Source organism: Camellia sinensis, chromosome 12 (genome assembly GCF_055761805.1).
Source record: "Camellia sinensis isolate YWXY chromosome 12, ASM5576180v1, whole genome shotgun sequence".
In the NCBI taxonomy this organism is placed as follows: domain Eukaryota; kingdom Viridiplantae; phylum Streptophyta; class Magnoliopsida; order Ericales; family Theaceae; genus Camellia; species Camellia sinensis.
The window spans coordinates 104810935-104834455 of NC_138972.1; the positions used below are offsets into that span (position 1 = coordinate 104810935).

General features: G+C 34.1%; 2 protein-coding genes and 1 pseudogene across 3 annotated transcripts; 1 reads left to right on the forward strand and 2 right to left on the reverse strand.

Annotated features, from left to right (window-relative positions):
• Positions 1-1126: 1126 nt before the first annotated feature.
• LOC114290336 (L10-interacting MYB domain-containing protein-like) lies at positions 1127-4942 on the reverse strand. The gene is made up of 3 exons (XM_082897134.1): positions 4826-4942; positions 1420-1677; positions 1127-1297 (listed from the first exon to the last, which is right to left on the reverse strand). Exons 1-3 carry the CDS (start codon positions 4940-4942, stop codon positions 1127-1129), a joined length of 546 nt encoding a protein of 181 aa, XP_082753260.1.
• Positions 4943-12051: 7109 nt separating this feature from the next.
• LOC114306222 (cytochrome P450 94A2) lies at positions 12052-14085 on the reverse strand. The gene has a single exon (XM_028251422.2). It carries the CDS (start codon positions 14010-14012, stop codon positions 12465-12467), a length of 1548 nt encoding a protein of 515 aa, XP_028107223.2. The 5' UTR covers positions 14013-14085; the 3' UTR covers positions 12052-12464.
• A 6299-nt stretch (positions 14086-20384) lies between these two features.
• On the forward strand, positions 20385-22870 carry LOC145803788 (RINT1-like protein MAG2 pseudogene; annotated as a pseudogene). The gene is made up of 3 exons (XR_014345559.1): positions 20385-20495; positions 21018-21110; positions 21184-22870. The product of XR_014345559.1 is annotated as an RINT1-like protein MAG2 pseudogene (transcript).
• The last annotated feature ends 651 nt before the right edge of the window (positions 22871-23521 follow it).

The following is a 23521-nucleotide window of genomic DNA, read 5'->3' on the forward strand; positions in this document are numbered from 1 at the left end:
TGTATGTAAATGTATAAAACATGCAAGTGTGAGCTCTAAAACTCAAGCTTCCATGGAATTCCCTCTCAATTGAAGACCCATGCAAGAATTCAAATGGATAAAAACAAATTTGCATAAAAATCATGCCAAGCATGTAAAATTTGGGAGCTAAAACACTCATTCATCACATATGAACTCATGCATGTAACAAGCTTTTCATTACATGAACCCATTTCAAATAAGTTCATATTTTCTTGTCTAATATTAAATTCTTTAACTTAAGGGCATAATTCTTCAACTACATTCTAATTCATGAGATTAGGGAGGAGAATCCTTACCAAAAGGGAGTGAATTGTGAGGGGTAGAGTGTAGTAGCAATGGTTTCTTCACTTCACTTTCTTTTCTTCTTTCTTCCTGGGTTGAGTTTACACTCTCAAGTCTCTCTTCCTCTCTCTCTCTACGTGTGTAGTGTGAAACCATCCAATAAGACCCATTATCTCTCTCATCTAAATTCATTTGATGAGTATGAAAGACGCTAGGCTCAAATTAAATAGATTAATAAATTAAGTAAATTTTCTAAGGCTAAGAGATTAATTAAGATTAATTTGACTCAAAATAAATTAGTCTCAACATCTTAAAATCTTAATTACACTAAATTAAATTAAACTAATGTGTATTAAACTCTAATTCCTATTCAATTATTTAATTCCAACCTATTAAAATTAGCGAATCAAAAGGAATCAATTTTTAATTAAACTTCCCAAATAACTCTAAAAATTCCAATTAACATATCCTTGTACTCAATTTTGATTTATGAAACCATTTATGTCATCAATTTCAATTCCAAAGTTGTATTCTCAACAAATAATTTCCCAATTTGGACAAATATACACAAATTAAATCATAAAATCCGCAATTAACACATGGATAATTCAGTTAATTATAATTTGCATTTGTTACAGGGGCGTACTATGGAAGTCGGGAATAACCATAATCCTTTGCATGCATGCCTCAATGCCATACTTCTGAGATGCAACAGTTCGATACCTGACCGTAAGGTGCTTCTGTGAACGAACCGCCTCGGAGAGATGGTTGAAACTGTTTACCAGCACTGATGCGCCACTGGTTGATACGGCTCAGTAAATGGTTATAACCCAGAGGAGTCAACTAAATTGGATTCACCGTCCGCAATGTCCGCAACTTGCTCACCAGGGGTCCAATGATGTTTCCCAGTCGCGGTTGCACTTGTGAAAACTTCCCGCATCAAATCTTCATGCTCCAATGGCTTGGTCTTGAATTTGTACGCTAGCTTGTTTGTCTGCAAATGAGAAGAATAAAAATTAGAAAAACCAAATTAAAGTAGTAAAGTAACAAACAACCAAATTAATTACGAATATGAAATAAACAATACACTACAAGTATATACAGCATATTACATACCGATTTCAAATTTTCCCACCACTCCTCTGACGCGGTGAACAACCTGGTTGCCCTGTCAAACCTAATGCCAGTTACACCCTTACTGCTGTCCATCAACTTATTCCAAGCCCGCCACTCCTTTTTCAAAGCAAGGTACTTGTTCTTGAACTGTTTCATATCATGACGTCTACCCGTGCGCTGAGCGAATTTCACAGCAATTTCCTTATACCCGGCAACTGTGATAGTTGTACCTAGCCTACGTCCCACTAAAATTTGCTCCTGCACACACTTTAAGAATATTTCGATTGATACATTGTCCCAAGTTGCTTTATGTGAAAGATCAATGTAATTAGCCAACCCTTCATTAGGCAAGTGTCCAACACCTTTATGTTTGGACGATGTTCAAGGGGACAAACGTGTTGCCGCCATTGAACTAATTACGGTACAAGGTAGTGTACACATGTTACACAAATTAGAAACGGAAAATAGACAACATCTCACAGGCAAATATGATATGCAAAAGTAAACTGAAAGGTAGGAGAAAAGTAGAAAATAACTAATAATAGCAAGTAGCATTTACAATAGTCCAGTTTTGTAACTTCAGTTACTAGTTAAACAAGCATCCAACGTACATACACGATGTTGTTACAGCGTTTTACATGCGTAGTAATAATATGATAACCGTTATGCACAACACAGAAATAACCGTTTTCATGACAAGCAAGGTATTAAAAATTTGCACGATATCAGCCCGTAACTGCATGACTTCGCTTGGGGATGAGTCATGGTCGGGGTTCGGTGTCCCTGATTCATCACACCAACCAATCCAATTTACACATTGCTGATGAGCAACAAACATAACTGTGGTTAGCTATGGAAGTTCAGTTTTGCCAATCAATGGAGATTCAAATAACATATTTTACACAACTCACCACGAGCCGAGGACAAACATAATGTGCACAACCAGGATTTTTGTGGGATCTAGAAACCTTAACAAAACAATGGCCATAGACGCAAGCACACATTCGTCGTGGCCATGTTGACATGCTAGTGGACATAGAGGAAGCCATTCACTGTTTCTTACTAAGAAATATTTAGTAAAAATAGTGATTTTTAAAATTTTTCTAGTACACTTTATAGAGAATATAGGTTTATCTTTAGTATAAATAATGCTTTTGTGATGTGATTCTATCTAAACAAACATGCATCATCTAAAGTTTGGCCTAGTCCGACATTATCATTTTAACTCTTAAATAAACCACTCAACCAATACATATCAGCTATGTTGTTGTCATTTATCTTGAAGAGCTATTAAATAAATTACACTATTTTCATAATTATTTGAATATGAAACATTAACAAACTTCATTGTTAAGTAAATATAGGTCTTCTCAGAAATATTTTACTTTAAGCCCAACTGTGATATATGTAATTATAAATTATAATTTATAATATTTCTAACGGATTAAATTAGAATTTCCCATCTCAAATCCTGTCCAAGAATTTATAAACTAGAAATGTATTCCAAATGTTAAAATTATGAGAATGAATTGGCCCATGGCTGCTTGTAATTTGAGATGCATGTGAGGCATGACAAGTTCCATAATGCAGCTTTATAAATCAGAATTATAAAGCTGCATATTTGACTAAAAACAAATGCACTTTAAAATAAGAGTTCAATCATTTTAGTTTGTTGTATGAAATTTGTTTTTGATTGTTGTAATCAAGGTATATTACAAGTAAAGAATAGAATTTATTTTCCAATGGCTTGCAGTCTTAATTTATTTTTTCAGGAAAATGACAAAATCAAATTAATTTATTTTAAAGTGTTTTTATTCTACCTTTATTGACGAAATCAGGAAAATGGCTTACAGTGGCTTATAATGGCTTTAATTTGTTTTAATTTAGATTAATTAAAATTTCTTAGTTTTAATTCCAATGGCTTCCAATCAGGAAAGTCAGATTAATTCATTTTAATTTGTTTTTATTCTACCCTTAATTCCAATGGCTTCCAATGGCTTGCAATCTTAATTAACAAACACAGATTGACAGATTATTATGAAAAAGTTGCTCCATCTCATATATGATGCACAAACACAGATTGACAGAAAAAAAAAATGGGAAAAACACAGCATACAAATCAAATTTCAAGCAACTGGTACGAAGATCAAAATATGGAATGTAATCGTTTTGAACCAAAAAAAAAATTTATTTCCAACTCCAAACCTAATCATTGCACATTCGGATTGTGAATTGATAATTATGAAAATCAAAGGGGGAAAAAAAAAACAGCTCAACACAATATTCTGAGTTATTATGAGCCATTTAGCTGAGGGGAGGAAAAAAAAACGTTGTTGTCGGCGATTTAAATTTGGGGAAAGACGAATCATCACTAGATTGGCGTAAATATCCACCGAATACCATCACTATGGACCAAAACACAGCAAGATCTTGTAGATCGGAATGGAAAATGAACAAAACCGAGTCAACAAAGGTAACAAACACATGTGTAATCAGTTCAGGTGATTTACTTGTCGCAGTTCTTCGTCGGTTGTGTTGTGTGGAAGGCAGAGCTTCGCCGGAGATAGGTCCGCCGGAGAGAGATCAGTCGTGAACTCGTGCTGCTACAGTCGGTTGTGAGAGACGGAATGGAAGAGATAAGAATAGGGCAGAGGCGCTTTTGTTTCAGTTGTGTATAAACCCATACCCTTTGAAATAGTCAAAAGGTAAAATGGTAATTCCACCATTGTTTGTAACCCAGCTGTACCCACGCGTGCACTGTTCACGCTTTTTGGCTTATTTCATAAAAAGAAATTGAGGCTACCATTTCTTTTTCCCCAACAGCGCCAAAATATAGGTATGATGAAGGTGGGAATTTTATTGAAATCTAAAACAATATTCAAAGCAATTAAATACAACTCGATTTCCCTTCAGTTTGCAATCGGACTGGAGGATGTTGTTGGGCTTGTGGAGACTTATTACGAGTCCTGTTTTGATAATCTGAACTATTCAATATGTAGAACTCATCGATTACTATATACTTGTAAAAAATCACTTTGATCAGATATAGATAGCTATGTGATCAAATCAGCTTTCTGTCAACCGTTTATTTTTTCACCGTTTATTTTTTTATTCAAAATTGATTTGATCAAGTAGCTATTAATATCCGGCCAACGTGATTTTTTACAGGCATATAGTATTCAATGAGTTCTACACATTGAACAGTTCAGATTATCGAAATGGAACCTATAGTGGGCTCCCAAGGGCCCAACAGTACCCTCCAATCTGATCACGGATTGGAAGGAAGCTCAACCTGAAGAAAAAAAAAATGCATGTAATCCTACAGTGCTACTAACTTTTTGGCACATCATCAGTCAACTGAATGTCGTCGGCATCAAGAATTCTCAGCCCTCTCCTCAATTCTCACCGGAAAACTGCCTTTCATCTTCGATGTTAGATAAGATATGAATTCCGGCTCCACTCCTTCCTCAAATGCCGGCACTACTCGAAACCGCCGCAAGACACCCGAAACCACCCTCTTCATCTGCAAGAACGCTATCTTCTTCCCCAAGCATATCCTCAGACCTTAATATTTTGGGATTATGAAAAATAAAATAAGGGATTAATATTTTGAAACAGAAGGAATATATGGTATGAAATATGTGTTATATAATTCTCCAATATATATATATATACTAGCGTATGCCCGTGCCTGAAGGCACGGTGTAAATAATGTTAGGATTATAATATAATTGTAATCGCAACACTATTTAAATTTAAGATTAAAATGCAATTATAAAAATCTATTTAATAGACTACACTTTACAATTTCAAACAAATCAAATATAAAAAAAATTAAATATCAAATAATGCACACCAGCCGATACTCTGCAATTTAAAAGAAATTAAAATTAAAATGCACATCAGTTAGTGTTACTGCTGCCAATCAAATTCTAACTGCATAAGAAAAACAAACATTATATTGTCATACGCCAAAAGAGTGAGTTAAAACTCTATAAAAAAAAGTGAGTCGAAGCTTTCCAGAATATGTATGCTTTACAGAAGATGTGTCAATAATGTGTCTTCAAACATGTATTTGCCCAAACTTCCTCCTCATTACTTTCGAAAAAGTCTTTGTATCAACTTGTATGCATCCCCAATGAGGAACATGCACAACAATCTAGTAATTTGTGGAAACAAAAAAAATATATATATAGATTGGTATATTTGTTGGAAATATACATATCAAAATACTTTGAGATTGAAATTACCTTATTACATCCTCATCGAAGCAAGCTAGTTGTATTTCTCCTTTTAAGCTCCATAAATTTTTCAATCCAATCCTTAAAAAATCCATACTTCCAATTATTATTAGATTGAAATTTTATTTAAAAAAAAATCTATATATATAATCAATAGAAATAAATCTACATGGTTACCTTTTGATAAAACACGATTTAATGAACATGGAACACTACAACAACACTTCAGGATAAACAATATTTGTAGTAGAATCCAAACTATCTTTAGGGAGAAAAATACTTGTACGATCAAATGATGTACATCTGGACAGTGCCACATATATATAATTGGCCATGGCTAAACACTGGTATGTGCAAATCAACCCCAAAAAATTTCACAGATTGTCCTTGAGATTTATTAATGGTCAAGGCATATGCTAATCGGACTGGAAATTGACGTCTTGTCATTTGGAAAGGCATTTCTGAAGAAGATGGTGTCAAAGATATCCTTGGTATGAATGCCAAATTGCCAAACTTTTCTCCAGTTAAAATTTGAGCTTCAATTATGCGAGTGTCGCACCTAGTAACCATCAATCTTGTACCATTACATAGTCCATCTTTCGGTGCAATATTTCTTAACAATATTATAGGACAACCCACTTTCAACTCTAACTTAAAAGTTGGTAGCCCGGGAGGATCCAATGAATTTAAATATTCATTAGGATATCTATTTGTAATGGTAGGATCTATTTCATTATCTTCAGACATTTTATCTAATGCAAAATAAGTATATAATCTCCCTGGAAAGATATTTAACGCAGTAGTATTAATGTCACTCACATCATCGTTACGCGCAAATAGAATGGTGCGTTCAGTTAAAAATGTTGGGGTCGACGTCTCTATCATATTCAACTGTGGGTAAACTGTAGAGAGCAATTCATTCAAATCTTGACATTTGTGTATTATTGATGGAAGGTTAATGATTTCTTGAGGATTAGTCTCAATCTAAAAAAAGTGAAATCAATTTAAAAAAATATGAGTGTAAAAACAATTTATTAATTTAAAAATCAATCTATTATTTATTTATTGTAAAATTTCATATTCATTATTGATCTTATTATTTGAAAGATATCAGAAAGACAAATCTACCTATATTAATTTTGTTAAAAATAGATTTGTAGAACTTATGTTATGCATTTTTAAATTTTTATAGGTCAAAATAAAGGGTAAAAATGTTAAAAATTATCCCTACCATCACATGTTTTTCCTTACCAACTCAGAAGTGTTATGAGTCTTTATAAACAACAAAAACCAAATCTTGGATCTAATACTTAATGCACCCCTCAACTTGGATTTACTGACAATTTTTCTATTTTGAAAATGTTGTCACTAATAAATTTTTATTTATTGACAGATTACAAAAATATGTTTTATAAAGATGGTTTGAGATATATAAAATTATCAATAATTAAATGAAACTATGATAATATTGGAAATAGCATATTAGTTGCTTTTTAAGAACAATAATTACGAAATTGAGGTGATTCACCTAGAAAGTGGCCTATCAAGTAATGTCAGCTACTTCATACATAAAGAAAATACTAAGAAAAATAATATATAGATCAAGAATTCAAACACAAAACAAATGTTAATAAAAATAATGTATGTTTTAAATTCACTTCACATGTGAATTTAAACCACACTACTTGATGTTGGCTTTTTTTTTTTTTAATTTTTTTGATATATTATTTTAGGTTATATTTGTTTGGGTATACTACATAATTTTTCTTAAGTAGTTTTACGAAAAATCATCTAGGTCGATTGATTGATTCTAAACATTTTTTTGTTGTTTGATCACAACTTTGAGACACTTTTCATAAAACATTTTTATGGTCGTTAACATTTTTTCAATACATAAATTGTAATATAAGAATTTTATTAGATAGTGCCTTCAGGCACGGGCAATCTCTAGTATAGAAATAAATCAGAATTAAACAACATACATAAACTACTAAAAAGCGACTCGCCTTTTAGTCTTTTACAAATCAATGCAATTAGTAATTTTTTTATTTATTTTTGGATGAGCAAAGAAGAGATTTTATTGATGTATAGAAGCATGATTAACACCACCAAATAGAAGCACGATTAAACAACATACATAAACCCTTTCCCCACCAAATTAACACAATTAAAAAAAGCAAGATAGAATTTAAATTAATCAAAATTACAGAGACCAAATCAGCATAAAGAAAAAATTACAATGACCAATGGCGTAATTCTCTCTTATTTCTTTTAATTTATAATTGTCAACTTATTATCCTAAAGGAGCATTACACAAGCAGTAGCCTTTTTGGTAACATTTGTTTTTTTATAAGACTTACAATGTCAGTAAATGTTAGGTAAGTTGTTGAAAACATTGTTGTATTGTATCCCATTGCATTTCAAAAGTTATTTGCCCAAAACAAAGGAAGAGGAATTGGAGAGATTCCAATTCAAAGGTGAACAATACACTCTGGCAATAATAGACAGCCAAAAACCCCAACAATAGCTGACAACCAAAAATTCCAAAAAAAAAAAAAAAACAGCCAGCCCAACCCAGCTATCTGAGTTGCATGAGCCAGCAGCCAAACGAACCCAGACCCAAAGTTGAACAATACACAGTGGGAGCTGAAACATGTCCATCTGTCATCCAAACCAACCCAGGAAGGTATTTGAAGTTTATAGATGCTTACTTCTAGTAGAGTCATGCCATTTTTTTGTAATAAACAAACCAAAAAAATAAATAAATAAATAAAATACATGTTCTTTCAATTATTGGTTCATTGATGAAACTCATTTACTCATTTCACATAAATTAAAACCCTACAGCATATAAAAAAAATAAAAAAAACCCGTAGAGAACAATGGTAATACCATCTTGATCACTGAAAACAACTCAAGATAACCCAGCAGCACAAACCCATGAAATGGACAGCTCAAGAATACCCAACTGTCGATTCAGTTAAAAAATAGAACAACCTCTCAGACCCATTCAAACAAACACTTAATGGGTGTGAAGCCCTGGACTGAAAAAGAAGATTAGAATAAGAGAAAGAGAAGCAATGGGTCCAGAGACAAAAATAAATAAATAAAATACATGTTCTCAATTATTGGTTCATTGATGAAACCCATTTACTCATTTCACATAAATTAAAATCCATTTACTCATTTACACATTTCACATAAATAAAAACCCTACAGATAGCCCCATAACTAACGGCCAGGGGTAGACGTGTCAAGCAATATAGAAGATTTTTTTTGTGAATCCTCTTTTTGCCTTGTAGTTTTCATAGTTGAGTTCAATTTTTCCATTGAGCTTCTTTGATGCATTTTGAACATGTTGGAACCCTTAGGGTGTTTTTAAAATAGTAATACAATATGGTACAAACTTATTTATCAAAAAAAATATTAATAAAATGTCATTCCGAGCCAAGTCTGTTGCATCAGATGGTCAATTAGCTATCATATATTACACTGGAGAACAGCATCTGCTGTCTCTCCTAAAGTTTGTGCTGACTAAAAGGCATTCTACTGGTGGTCTTTTATTTCTTTGTAGTTGAGGTAATAATGCCATTGCCGTATATCTATTATAGATGTAGTGTAATAAGTTGCTTGTTGCTTTTATAATTGTTTCAGATATGTTGAAAATTTGCTGCCTAAGTCTGGATATGACTTGTATTGCTCATCAATAAATTGCATCTCTAGATTATGCTGGTCCATTTTCTCTTAGAAGCGGGAGTTGTTTCCTGACTACAGATAACTATATATCAGTTATAGAATAAATAGAAAACTTATGTTTAGTAAAATTTACCCAAATCTATATATCGTTTTCAATCTATAAGTTTAGTAAAAACATATAAGATTTACCCAAATCTATAAGTTATTTTTTTTATAACCTTTTTTATAAGTTTAGTAAAAAAAAAAAAAAAAATAGGGTGGCTTCAACCAGATCATCATTTATTATGAATGAAAAATGAAGTACAATTCAGAAATTGAAATAGTTTCACAAACACACAACCAAATCAATTTCAATTAATCCATTGCCTAAAATGATCCCAGAACACAACAATTAAGAACAACTACAAAAGTAACATCACAAGTAATGAATAAATTAACTAATACTACCTGTAAACCTTTTTTAACAGAAACCTTATATTATATGAGTCGAAGAAAACTTTCCACCCCCCCCCCTCCCCACCCACCCACCCACCCACCCACCCAACCAAAAACCAATGATTCCCCCAATTGCAGTGAACCAGTAAGTTCTGATCTTCCTATACAAATTTCGGAAAGTGAAAGAGTTTTAGAAGTAAACCCAAATTGACTACTAGAGTGATCTTAATACAATCTCTGCCAATTTATTTTTCTAGGTTTTCTTTCTCAAAACCCCCAAAAAGAGAAAAGAATTCGGAGGAAATGGTGGGGCAAAAAAAGGCAAAAGGGATGTAAAGGAAAGGAAAGAAGAATTGAAATCAAAGAGCGAGAACGGAAGAGGTAGAAAAAGGGAGAACTTACCTTGCGATGAAGAAGAAGAACGGGAGGGAGAGGGAACTTGGCACACTGAGTATGGAAGAAGAAGAACGGGAGGGAGAGAGAGATAAAGAGGGAATGGGGTGGGTGAGAACAGAGAAGGGAGAGGGATAAAGATAGAAGGGAGGGGAGACATGGGCAAGCGGGGAGTTGATCAAGAGAGAGATAAAGAGAGAATAGAGAGAGACGTGGGTAAGTAGGAAGTTTACTCTTTCTTTGGGCGGGAAGTAAGTGTAGGTATCTATTGATATATATTTAAGGGTTATCTCAGTCATCTATGTAAATAGACAAATAAATCTTTCTCATTCAAATGTCTTAGTAGGACAATTGTATCTACTATAAATTTAAAAACTGTTCTATTTTATTATATAAATGTCACCGTTATAGGAACGTTTTTTGTTTTTAGCCAATGACAAAACCATCAATTCCATATTTACTCTTTCTTTGCTCCCTTCCAATTAATTCAGAAAAATCAGTATCTTTCTGAGTCAAAGAGTAGTCTGTTAGATATGATTAAATATTGAATGTAACAATAATATTATATGATAATATCTGTATCTATATAATATTGTTGATTTGTAATTAGAACTATAACATTGTAAGTTAGAGGGAGATCAAAGCTGATCACTTAATATAATTGTACTTTTTTTTTTCTTTTTTTCATAACACCACGTAGGTTTTTGTTACCATTAAATTCAACATTTTTTTTTTATTTTTTTATTTTTTTGCCAATGACAAAACCACCGGCTCCATATTTTCTTTTTCTTCACTCTCTCCCAATTAATTCAGAAAAATCAGTATCTTTCTGGGTCAAAGGGGTTGTATTAACATGTAGATTTTGAATGGTGAAATTTTGTTCTATCAATTTTTCTCACGTAGGATTTGTTTTGAGAAAAAATAAACATAAAAATAAAGAGAATAGTGTGATAACTTGTATTGATTTTTTTTTTTTATTTGCTATTTTCTTCACTCTTTGTTTTTTTTTTTAATCAGTTACTTTCTTCACTCCCTAAGGCTTTATACTCAAATATAATTAGGACTATTACAAAAAAAAAAAAAAACTCACAGTTTGAACTTGTATTAAAATAAGAGAATCTTTTTTTTAAGGTTCCTGATATTAAGATTTTCTAAGATAAATGACATACAATATTGTTATAGTAGTTAAGGTCCCTTAATATTTTCACAGAGAAAATTCGACTCAGAAAAATTTTGCTCGACTCTGAGAAATTTTGCCCGATTCAAAGAAATTTCAATTTTTGTAGAGAAATTTCTCTGATTTTACAGAGAAATTTTGAAATTTATTTGTGAAAATTAAAATTTTTTCAAGTTGGACAAAATTTCTTTGAGTCAAATTTTCTCTGTGAAAATATTGAGGGACCTTAATTAATAAAACAAAATCTAGAAACTCTCCTACTATACAAAGTTAGAAAGGGATGTTTCACTAATTTTTTTTTAAAATAAATCCTGAGCTTTTAATTTTGTCAATTTAAATCCTATACTTTTGACTTTCTTTCAATCTAAACCATTTGTCTCTTTTCTTTAAATAAAATCGACAGAAAAAGAATATTTAGTCATTAAACTCCATGTAAAATTTATAAAATATCATTTTTTATGAGTACAATAACTAAAACACAAAATTTTCAATCGATTTTAATTAAGAAAAATAAAATAATTATTTAGATTGAAAATAAATTCAAAGTATAAAGTTTAAATTGACAAAATTAAAAAAATATAATTTATTTTATTACATGACTCAAATTCTAATTATTATTATTATTTTTTTTTTAATTTGGCCAATGCATTTTTCTCCATAAAATTATTACAGAATAACAGGATAATTACATTTTCTAAATTATAAACCAGCATAATTGATGTTTTTATTTAGATTGAAAGGAATACAAAGGAAAATATCAAACATAATAGTACACAACGAGTACGACTGAACCATGCGAGAGTATGATCAAAAAAACAAACCATGCGAGAATTTTACAAAAAAAACTAAAGGGAAAAAAAAGTAGCGATGGTGAAATTTTTTTTTATGAAAATGATCATAAAATATTTATGATCTTTAAATTATTTTAATTAGTGTATAGTGTTTTATTTTAAATGTAATTTAAAGATTACAAAATTTTTATAATTATTTTCATAAAAATTTTTTTATGATACCTAACATTACTGAAACTTAAAAGCGATATTCAAACCAATTAAACAAAACCACATATTTGACACACAAATTTAGCATATTACATACTACTCTCAGGCTGGAAAACCGGAAAACCGCCTCTCCTCGATCCTCACCGGAAAACCGCCTTTCATCTTCGATGTTAGATAAGTTATGAATTCCGGCTCCACTCCTTCCTCAAATGCCGGCACTACCCGGAAACGCCGCAAGACACCCGAAACAACCCTCTTCATCTGCAAGAACGCCATCTCCTTCCCCAAGCATATCCTCGGACCTGCCTGGAATACCGGATACTCGTATGCGTCCCTCGCCACGAAGTTCCGCTTTCCGGTGGCGGCATCTCTCTTTGCCAACCATCTCTCCGGGTGGAATTCTGCCCAGTCCGTCCCCCACAGCTTCTCTGACCTCCCCATTGCGTAAGGATGGTAAGCAACCCTCATACCTTTCTTGACAACCGTGCCATCCGGTAACACGTCATCATCCACCGCTTGTTTTCCGTCAACGGGGACTGGCGGGTAGAGTCTCATGCTCTCGCTCAGCGACGCGTGCGTGTAAACCATGTCCTTCACTTCCTCAAAACTCGCAGCTTCCGACTTCTCATTGATCTCTTTCAGAATCTCCTTTTCGACATCTGGGTGTCTTGAGACCAGCCAGAAGAACCATGTCAAGGCCGCCGATGTGGTGTCGCGACCCGCCAATATAAAGCTGATGACTATATCGGTGACGAAGATTTCATCTGAATGTCCAGAACTCAAGAATCGTGATAGAAGATCAACGGATTCAAGCGATGACTTTTCACCAAGTTCTTGCTTCTTTTCTTTGACGAGTTCTTTGGCGAACTCCCGAATTTCATTGACTGCAATTCGAAGCTGTTTCTCGGATCCAATGTCGAGAAATCGTTTAGTTTTCCAAAACAAGGGATGAATGTATTCGAATCTTTTGCTGCTGATTCGAACCGCTGTTTCGAAGGCTACTGCAAATTTTTCTTGCGGGAGAGAAGGTAGCAAATAAGCAGGATCGTGTCCGAAAGCAATTTTGCATATGTTATCGAAGGCAAGTCTCTGCAGAATGTCCTGCAGGTCCAACACAGTTTTGTTTGCAGCAGCGGCAGACAAGATGGGAATGAGGCGGTCTGAGAGCTCGATGTCCACAACAGTCTCTATAAATTTGCGTAAAGATTTGGTGTTGAATTCATGACTAGCAACTTGTCTCTGGAACTTCCAGTTCTCACCATCAGCATTAAAGATGCCATCGCCGAGTAGGTCCGAGATATTTGTTCGAAAGATATCACCCTTTTGGTAGTTATGGAAATGGGTCTTGAGGATGTGCTGGACATTAGAAGGATTGGCAGTGAAGACTTGGCGGCGGCCTAGAGGGCGGTTGAGGACAAAGGTGGAAGTGGGTATAGTAGTTATCACATCCGATGTCCATTGGATGAATCGGTTTCGATTAGGATAGAATGCGAAGAACGAGCCGATAAGTGGGAATGATGATGGAATCTTAGCGGACTTTGAGGTGGAGGAAGAAAAACTTGTGAAAATGGACTTGAAACTGACGAGGAACAAGAAGAGAAAGGAAAGAAAGCAAAAGACCAAAGAAGTTGAGAGCTCGAGCTTTAACATGGCTGCTGTGAATGTGATGTGCAGAAAAGGGGTTAATAGAGTCAATGGTTTTTCGTGCAATGAAAATTGGGGGTACCATGTTGGAGTATTTATATGGAAAAAATTTATATAGACCACCACCTTCGATTGCGTCAGAATAATCAATTTTTAGTATTTTAAGTGAAACTTTCTTTGAAGGAATCTTTTGATTTTAATTTTTTATCATTTTGTATTAAAATATTCACATTTGTTATATATTGGGGCTGTTTGGAAAGGTTATTTTTTTGGTTTTTTTTTATTAAGAGATAAACTGGTTATAAAATTAAAAAAAATAAGAAAAATATTTTGGAGTTCTAATTTTTTAGCTTTAAAGGTAGCTCTAATAAGTTGACAGTGGGTTCCACCCACAGTGATGTGATGTTTTGATCTTGATTTGTTTTTATTTTATTTTTTTTGTTCATTGCTATGTCATTAGTGCTCTATTAGAGCACCAAAATTAGTAGTCTAAATCATTGTTGAAAAAATAAATCTAAACAAATTATCACATCAAATCTCATAATCATTTCATTATTTCTCTCATAAAAATTATATCCAATCACAAAAAAATTTAATTATCTTTCTAAACACAAAAAAAAAAAAAAAAAAAAAAATCTACTAATATCTTACAACTAAAAATTTTATAAAAAAACTCATTCCACATTGTATCTTAGAAGTTATAATAAGTGCAATGAGTGCGAAGAAAAATGCTTAATACCTTCGAAATATCATTCTTAAATTTATTTTTTCAATAATATATACAGCGGCGTGTTAATGAGGTTTGGCATGGCTGCCACTACAGGAAAAATGAGTTTTGGCGACGTTTATTTAACGGCGTTTTATAAAACGTCACATTTTATAACATTTAACGACGTTTCTTAAACGTCGCTGTTTTAAAAAATAAAAACGGCACCGTTTCACGCGTTTAAAAGCGCCTTCGATTGTCCTCTCTCTCTCTCCCTTAAATGGGCAACCCTGTGAATCCCTAATCTCTCTCACTCGCTCAGTTCGTAGCCCTAATCTCTTACTCACAGTCTCTCGTTCGCTCTCTCTATTTCTCTAAACCCTCTCAATGGATCGATTCATCTCTCACTGATTCAGCTCAGAATGATACAATCTCGCTGATTAATCTTGGCAGTTTCGATTTTGATTTTGATTTCGAAGTTCTCTCTGGATTTCGATTTCAAGATTTCTGTCTCGGTGATTCTCTCTCTCAATTTCAAAGTCTATTTTGAATCTGAGAATAATTGTTAAAGCCCTTTGTAAACCCTCATTTGGAATCCTCATGCCTTCAAATCTCGTCTCTCTCAACCTTCTCTAAACCGTTATCATTCTCACAGATTCATCTTTGAGATTCAGAGCGAATTCGATTTCGAAGCTCCATTGCCACCACCGTCTGCCCCGGCTCGATTTCTCAGATTTTGATTTCGAAGGTCCACTCCCACCACCATCTGCACCAGCGAGGTATCAATTTCTGTGTCTCTCTCAAGCTCTTCCTTCTCGTCTCTCTCGATCTGGTTATTGAAATTGAAATTCTAAACAAGAAACTACAAGTTGATTTGTGGCTGAACACATCATTTTCTTCTTTTCTTTACTCTCTGCTTCGTTGAACTAGATTTAAAGTCTTTGCTTCAAGTCCGTATGTGTGTGTGTGTGTGTGAGTGAGAGAGAGAGAGAGAGAGAGAGGATGAGGATGAGGATGAGGATGAGGAGGAGGAGAAGGAGTTGATTTGTGTCTGAAGGCATCCTTTCCTGATCTGTTATGTTGAAAAAGTTGAAAGATCTCTGAATATATACAGTTAAGGTCCTTCAATGCTTAAGTTTTCATTTTTTCATTATATAATATGTACATATATATATATATATATATATTTGGGTTGAAGTATTTATATCATGGGATCGATAAAGACCTTTGGGTTCATTGATCAGGTTTCTGGTTCTTCTTCTTTTTTTTTGAAATTTATTCAGAAAACAAATTCTGAAAACCAAACCAATTTTGTTTTGTTTCCACCTCCCCCTCTGTATGCCAAGTGTTTGTTGCTGCAGTAATTATGTATACTGATTGTCTAGACTGGAGTTTTATATGTTAGAACTGAATTTTACATTATATACTTGGTTCCAATCACAGTACACCAGTGCATGTTTAAGAGGTGCCTGCCCATGAATACTGTTGACTTTTGTCACACGATGGGCATGTTCCATTTTGAATGGAACACAGAGAATGACCAAAATAGAGTGATTCTAAGAGTGCCAAGCAACTTTTTATTCTTTTATTTTTTATGTACAATGTCACATTTGTTTCTTTTGGACTGATTATACATTTTGGTTTCCCCTCTAGAATGGAGTTGATCCTATGGATAGAAACATGGAAAAGCCAAAAACTTTGGATGATGTAACTGATAAAACCAAACCCTGGCAGTTGGCCGAAATTATAGATCCTGCTCAATGCTGGCAGGTTACCATGCCAGACAACATGGATGCAGCCAACAAGGTGTGTTCCTACTCATTTGTTGCTGCAAAATCTATCTATTGGATTATGCTCGACTGACACATCTACATCCAGGTTGCTTGACTACTCTATACAAATTCCGGTTTTGGTGTTTTGGCACTTGGGTCTAATGGGATTCAGAAGTTATGGAAGTGGACACGCAGTGAACAAAATCCAGGTGGAAAGGTAATAGCAAGTTGGGAGTAATTTCATTTGCATGTTTTCCTGTTTCTTTTCTTTTATTAGTCGATATTTGTGGAGGAGAATTCCGAACTTGGTGAGGGTCTAAAGGCCACTGCCAATGTTGTTCCACAGCAATGGCAACCAAACAGTGGTCTTGTTATGACTAATGATGTCACAGGTGTCAACCTTGAGGAAGCAGTGCCTTGCATAGCACTCTCAAAGAATGACTCTTATGTAATGTCAGCCTGTGGCGGCAACGAACAATCTGGTTTGGGTTTCTTTTTAGGCTTGATTGGTTCAAGGACAAAGTTGAAACAGTATAAATGCTGAATTTGTTTCAACACCATGTCAAATCTGTGCACATGTTTAGCAAATATCCTTCTGTGTTATCCTTTTAATCACATTGCAGTTTGGTACTGTTATGCCATATTAGAAAGAAATTTGTTTCAACACTGTGTTCACTTTAGTTTGTTTTTTTTATGCATATGTCATTGTCGATGGATTGGTTGGTTTGTAGCTTGGTCATCAAGATGAGAACAGTGAGATATATAAAAGCATAATGCTAAACTGTGTCAAGTATTTAAATAAATCTTTTTCTGTTGATCCTCATTATTTTTATTACTATTATTATTGTTGTTATTATTAATTTTACTACCATGGTGCGCTACATTTGTATCTTTGAAATTATCTATTGATAGAAGAATTAGAGATTTTGTTCTTGGCTTCTCAAAATTATCTATTGATTGTAACTATGAATCTTTTAATTTTCTATTGTCAAATTTTATAAATTTGACCTTTAATAGAATTGTTCCCTTAGAAGATGAATTTAAGATTCTACATATTGTTATAAATTAATTTCTCTCTCTCTCTCTCACGTGTGTGCGCATGCCGTGGTGTGGCAATGAAGGGAGACATCCTCGAAGATCCAGCAAATGAGCCAAACAAAGTTATGTACATGATGACTATTGAGCCAGAAGATGCACCCAACCAAACTGAGTAAGTTTGCTTGTTTGATGTGCATTTCAATTCCTTTAATTTAGTCAAATCTTGATTTATGCATTTGCTTCTTTGTTTTTTCCCCCCCATTATATTGTGCTTTTCAATATTTTGATGTCATGCTGATAAGTGTATATAGCAATAGGGGCGATGCATTGAGCGAGTCCTGTTGATGAGCCTTAAGCTTTCTCCACCCCTTTGTGTGTTTTGTTGTGTGGTTATGCACTCATGCTCCTTTTACATGTTTGGGGATGTGCTTTTCTTATAGTACTCGTGGTTGTTAATGTTATTGCCCAACAAAGAAAGTATTTGTATCAAATTGCAGCTTAAAGAAGCTATATACATCTCTTAAAATTATACCAGGAATTATGCCTGATAAGTATTGAAAATATGTGTCAAATATGGGAAACAATGGCAGTATAATTAGAGAGAGAATCAACAAGAAGAAAAATGAATGGTTTTGCCAATATAAAATGTAAGTTGCAGTCCTCAGGCATCAGTTGAGCTTGGAAGGATTTCTGTGTCTGTGCTCATCTTAGGTGCACCTTACCCTACCATACCTATGAAGAATAATCATCAAAGTAGCTTGCACTTGCAAAATAGGCATAACAGCAGCTGAGTAAAATCCAAATTAGAAAATTTTATGGTGTAAATAGACCTTGTGTTGTGGGAGATTAGCCCAAATGCATATAACTTGCAATTACACAAACTTCCTTTTAGAAAACTTTATGATTTGTTTTCTTGATGTATTCTTGCGGACGAATCACATATACCAAGCTAAGTCGGAGTATTGTTTATTTCTCAAGATCAAACATTAGATCATCTCTATCTGGACTATCCTATATTCTGCTGGATTTTGTTTTAGAAGGTGCCTCTCGACTGGTCTTTAACCGGCCCGGAACATATTGGTAAGTTGTAGCCTCCTTATTAATCTAGTCCATCTTTGTTTCATCTACGATAAGAAAACGAAAACGACTAAAAAAACAACAGTGTTTTCAAACTTTTCATCTAAGGTACATACATCTTCCTTTATTCTTCTTGGAGGTTTGCAGGTGATTTCAGTGTCTGGTCCACCATCAAGATATGCTGAGAAGTGGCTAGAAGATCAGCATTATTCATCTTTTTGCCAGGTTAAATGTACTTGAATATTCACTTCCATGTTAGTGAATCAAATGTGACTTTATTCTCTTTTTTTCTTTTTTGTATCATAGGTTATATGCGTCTGACATTTATAGCAGTTCTCCAGTTTTTCAATATTTGAGGTTTATTTGATTCCTTCTTTAGACAAGTAGGAAAATCTATGCAATATCAAAGGGTGCTCAAAATTAATAGTTTAATTACTTAACATGTCCAAGCACATTGTATTGCGGAGGTAGTGTAAGAAACACATACACTTCTAAAAAAGTATGTGTCTATGTTGGAGAATGACACTTGGACATGCTCTATGCCAATGACACTCCTCATGCTCTAAGCCTCCTACACATTTCAGATATGCCCCGATATGTGTTGGACATGCATTCAAACATGTTCTATTATTTGAAAAAAAAAAAAAAGAATTGAGCACACTTCATGAAGAAAAATAAAAGTGGAACAACAGATGATGTACAATAACATGTTCATGAAGTGTTGCCAACATGTCTAGCAAAAAATTAATAATTAAAAAAATTGACACGCCACATGGCAAAAAATTATAGACTGAATAATGGTTAAGGGAAGGGAAAAACTTGTGAAGATGAGAAGATGATAAGTATGAAACATCCATTCAAAACCTATTGCAAGTCCAAAATTAACGTAGTCACACATACTGTTGAAGAGGTATTCATGATTTTAAGGCTTGGTATCTAGGCAGCATGCATTTACAAGGGTTCTTACGTTCTTAGGCAGAGGAAATGCCCTTTTAGTGGAATTCTGCATATATGAAAAACAATTACGACTTTCAGAACTAGCATTTAAAAACAGTAGAATAGTTTGAAAAAGTTGAGATCAAGTACCCATGAATGTTATATGCCTTTGGATCTCATTCCATCAATACTATCAGTATAAGTAAACAGAAGACAATTCTATAGCTTATCTCATTGCATCAATACTAATTTACCGTGCTTTGCATGCCATATTCTATTTGTCAGTTTAGTTCTTTTTGTTCTTTCAATATTTAGCTTTCAATTGATGACTTAGCTCTCACAATGTTGGGGTTTATGAATAACAGGGCAGCAGCACCTGCAGCTAAGAACACAGGTATTCATAAGTAAATACTCGGTGTAATTGACTTACAATATTCACATTGTGTGATTAATGTGTCCTGTTGTGTGGTAATAATGAAAAAGTGAAGTTGATAATACTCTTATTGTGTGATTAATGTGTCCTATTGCTTTTATTGTTGCCCTTTGTAATAATCAATGAGACTTTTCATTATGATTTTAGAAATATTTTAAATCTCTAGCTTTAGATTCCTAAATTAATCTCAAGTGATATATCATAAGTCATGTGACTTCAAAGTTTCATTAAAGTATACTTATCTAATGGATATTTACCGTTTCGTTAAAGTATTTATCTAATGAATATTTACCATGTCATTGGGAGTTTAAAATTGAAGGTCCAAAAGGGAGGTATCATTACTGTAATCATTAAATTTGGTCACAAATCGGGGCAGTTAAATGTCTTTATCACAATCCAAAGAAAAGTAAATTTCGATGGATTTGAGGCACACTTCAGATTACGGAAATGTCATGGCATTTTGGGCTCAATTGCTTATGGCTCTTGACTACTTACATGTGAATCATATTCTTCATCGAGATGTTAAGGTAAGTTGCATCTATCTGTATACTAGAGGATTTAAGAATTATCCTTCTGAAATTTCTGAAATTGCATGTTACTGACAGTCTTGTTCTTGCGGTGTTTAATATCTTTGTTTTCCCTTCACGATTTTGGTAAGTCACCAATTTTTTCAAAAGCTTAAGCTGTTAGGAAATGGGCCTAACAATGTATATCAAATTATCTTACACAACCCTATCTTGTATGTGGAGAGACAAACAGAGAGCCAAACAGAAGGAGAAGCCAAAAGCCATACATAGAAAAAGAAACCAAATGGGAACCGAATACCAAGTGCCAATGGAGAGACTGGAACTGAAGACCTTTTTCAGCCTGAGCTCTGATTAAGTCACCAATTTTCCAAAAGCTTAAGCTATTAGGAAATGGGCCCAACAATTTATATATCAAGCTTTCTATCATATACCTTGTGGTAACCTTATTCCTATGCCTAATTTTATTTGTTTTAATTCTAATCGGATTTTTTCTTCTTTCAATACGCTTCTTGGATCTTTCAGAGACAGCATACTTTGGTTGGTGATATTGAAGATGCAGTATCTTCCACAATAAACAGAAACCTAAGGAAGCATTCTTCCACACAGAATTCAGAAGTGAGTGCCCTTTAGACTGATTGGAATAAACAATGGTCTCTTTTTTTCCTTTCTAATTTCGTAGTCTCTGCAGGATGTGCATTTGCTTGCTATTAAATCACTCAAACTAACTGAAGATGTTCTAGCTTCAGTTACAAAAACACGTCCTCAGTGGGCACGTCTACTTTCAGCTGTTGATCACAGAGTAGATCGAGCATTAGCCATTTTAAGGCCCCAGGCAATTGCAGATTACAGGGCCCTTCTTACTTCACTTGGATGGCCACCACCTTTGTCCATGTTGAATTCCTCAGATTCAGATGCAAGGAAACCAGCTGAAGTGCAAAATCCTCTTTTTACAATGCAAGGGGACCTCAAGCATCAGTACTGTGAAAATTTTGTCGCATTATGCAGCCTGCAGGAATTGCAGAGACAGAAAATCTCGGCAACTAGCGGGGCATAATAGGGAAGTTGCCCTGCACCAGCCACTTTGGTCTATTGAGGAGCTGGTGAACCCTTTAGCAATTGCATCCCAACGCCATTTCTCAAAGTGGGTTGATAAGCCAGAATTCATGTTTGCTCTTGTATATAAGATTACTCGGGATTATGTAGACTCCATGGATGAGTTATTGCAACCCCTAGTTGATGAAGCAATGCTATCAGGTTACAGTTGCAGAGAAGAATGGATTTCAGTAATGGTGTCCTCCCTATCAACATACTTAGCAAAGGAGATATTTCCTATATATGTTGGTCAGCTTGAAGAAGAGAGTGTCACCAGTGTTCGCTCCCAGGTTAGAATATCCTGGCTTCATCTTGTTGACTTGATGATTAGCTTTGATAAAAGAGTACAATCTCTGGTAGCACAGACTGGGAATCTTGCCTTCCTTCCAAGAAGATGGAAAGAAAATTTCTTCTCTATCTGTATTTTGTGATCGACCTGATTGGCTTGATTTGTGGGCAGAGATAGAGATTACTGACATGTTTGATCAGCTAAAACCTGAGATGGAGAATGAGAGAAACTGGTCAACCAAAATTCAGGGAGGAGTTGTCTCTGGTCCAGAAGATTATAAATCTCCTGCAATTTCCAGTGCTTTTCTTCGGCGCTTATCATCTGTGGTTGATCGTTCTCGATCAGTGCCAACCATTTATTTAAGGTCAAGGTTTTTATCCGATTGTCTGGTGTACCTCTTGTACGCAAATTTTTGGATTGTTTATTTCTCAGATGCCAAGAAGCCGAGGGCCTGACAGCCCTGACTGATGATGATGCTTTAATCAAAGTTACAAAATCCATTAATGCCGGTCACTATTTTGAGTCCGTTTTGAAGGAATGGTGTGAAGATGTCTTCTTTCTTGAGATGGGATTGAAACATAGTGATGAATTGGCCATACCAGTCAGTGAGAGAGGTTCTATTGGAGAGGCAAATGAAGCTGGGACTGGTATTTTTGACGAGGAAATTGAGAAGCTGGGAGAGTTCAGAACAGAATGGGTTGAGAAGTTATCTACTGTTGTTTTGAGAGGATTTGATGCTCGCTGTCGAGATTATATGAAGAACAAGAAGCAATGGCAAGAAAAGGGTGAAGTAGGTTGGGCAGTATCTAAACAGTTCATTGCAGCGCTTGATTATCTGCAAGGAAAAATGTCGGTTTTGGATTTAACTTTTGTGGCTTTGTATATAAGGTAGTAATTTTTTGATTGAGAATTGTGAATTCAATTTTTGAATATATTATTTTGTGGAAAAATTAATGCTATATTAAATTGAATGGGAAAGTGAATTAATACTATATTTGTTATTTGAATGGGAGTTATTATTTCATATTAGTGTTATTTAGTTTTATTATTGGTGTTCTTTTAGTTCAATCACATAAAATTAGTACAATTTCAAAACCAAAAAAAGAAAAGAAAGATAAGACGGCGTTTTTCAAATGCCACTATAACGGTTGGAATTTTTAAAATTAAAAAAACCTATGAAGGCGTTTTAAAAACGTCGCTAAAATCATACTGACGTCACAGTATTGTTAGGGCAGGGCATTTGGCGGCGTTTTTAAAAACGCCGCCTATACTAATACAGCGACGTTTTCAAAACGCCATAAAGTTATAGCGACGGCCGCGTCATCGGCGTTTGGTATTAAACGTCACAAAAAGAATTGACGACGTTTTTGGTACCTATAGCGGCGTTTTTTAAACGCCGCTAAAAGCCTAATTTCCAGCAGTGTGCTATGAATGGTGGTGTTGAGAATAGACTATTTTAATTTTTTTTTAATATTTTAGTTTGATTTAAAAAATTATGTTTAAAATGATAGTTAAATTTATTTTTTTTTAATTTATAATTAATTTGATGATTATGAAAAAAAAATATAATAATTATAATTTATATATAATATTTTATCTCATTAACTATTTTAATTTATTTTATTTTTATTAATTATTTTAATCT

Excerpts from the sequence above, each read along its gene's own strand:
- LOC114290336 (XM_082897134.1), bottom strand. The coding sequence starts at position 4,942 with ATGAAGAGGGTGGTTTCGGGTGTCTTGCGGCGGTTTCGAGTAGTGCCG. Across the intron at positions 1,678-4,825 it reads AGATGAAAGGCAGTTTTCCG|GAGCAAATTTTAGTGGGACG; the intron begins GTGAGAATTGAG and ends AAGTGTGTGCAG. Across the intron at positions 1,298-1,419 it reads GGTGGGAAAATTTGAAATCG|ACAAACAAGCTAGCGTACAA; the intron begins GTATGTAATATG and ends TCTCATTTGCAG.
- LOC114306222 (XM_028251422.2), bottom strand. The coding sequence starts at position 14,012 with ATGTTAAAGCTCGAGCTCTCAACTTCTTTGGTCTTTTGCTTTCTTTCC.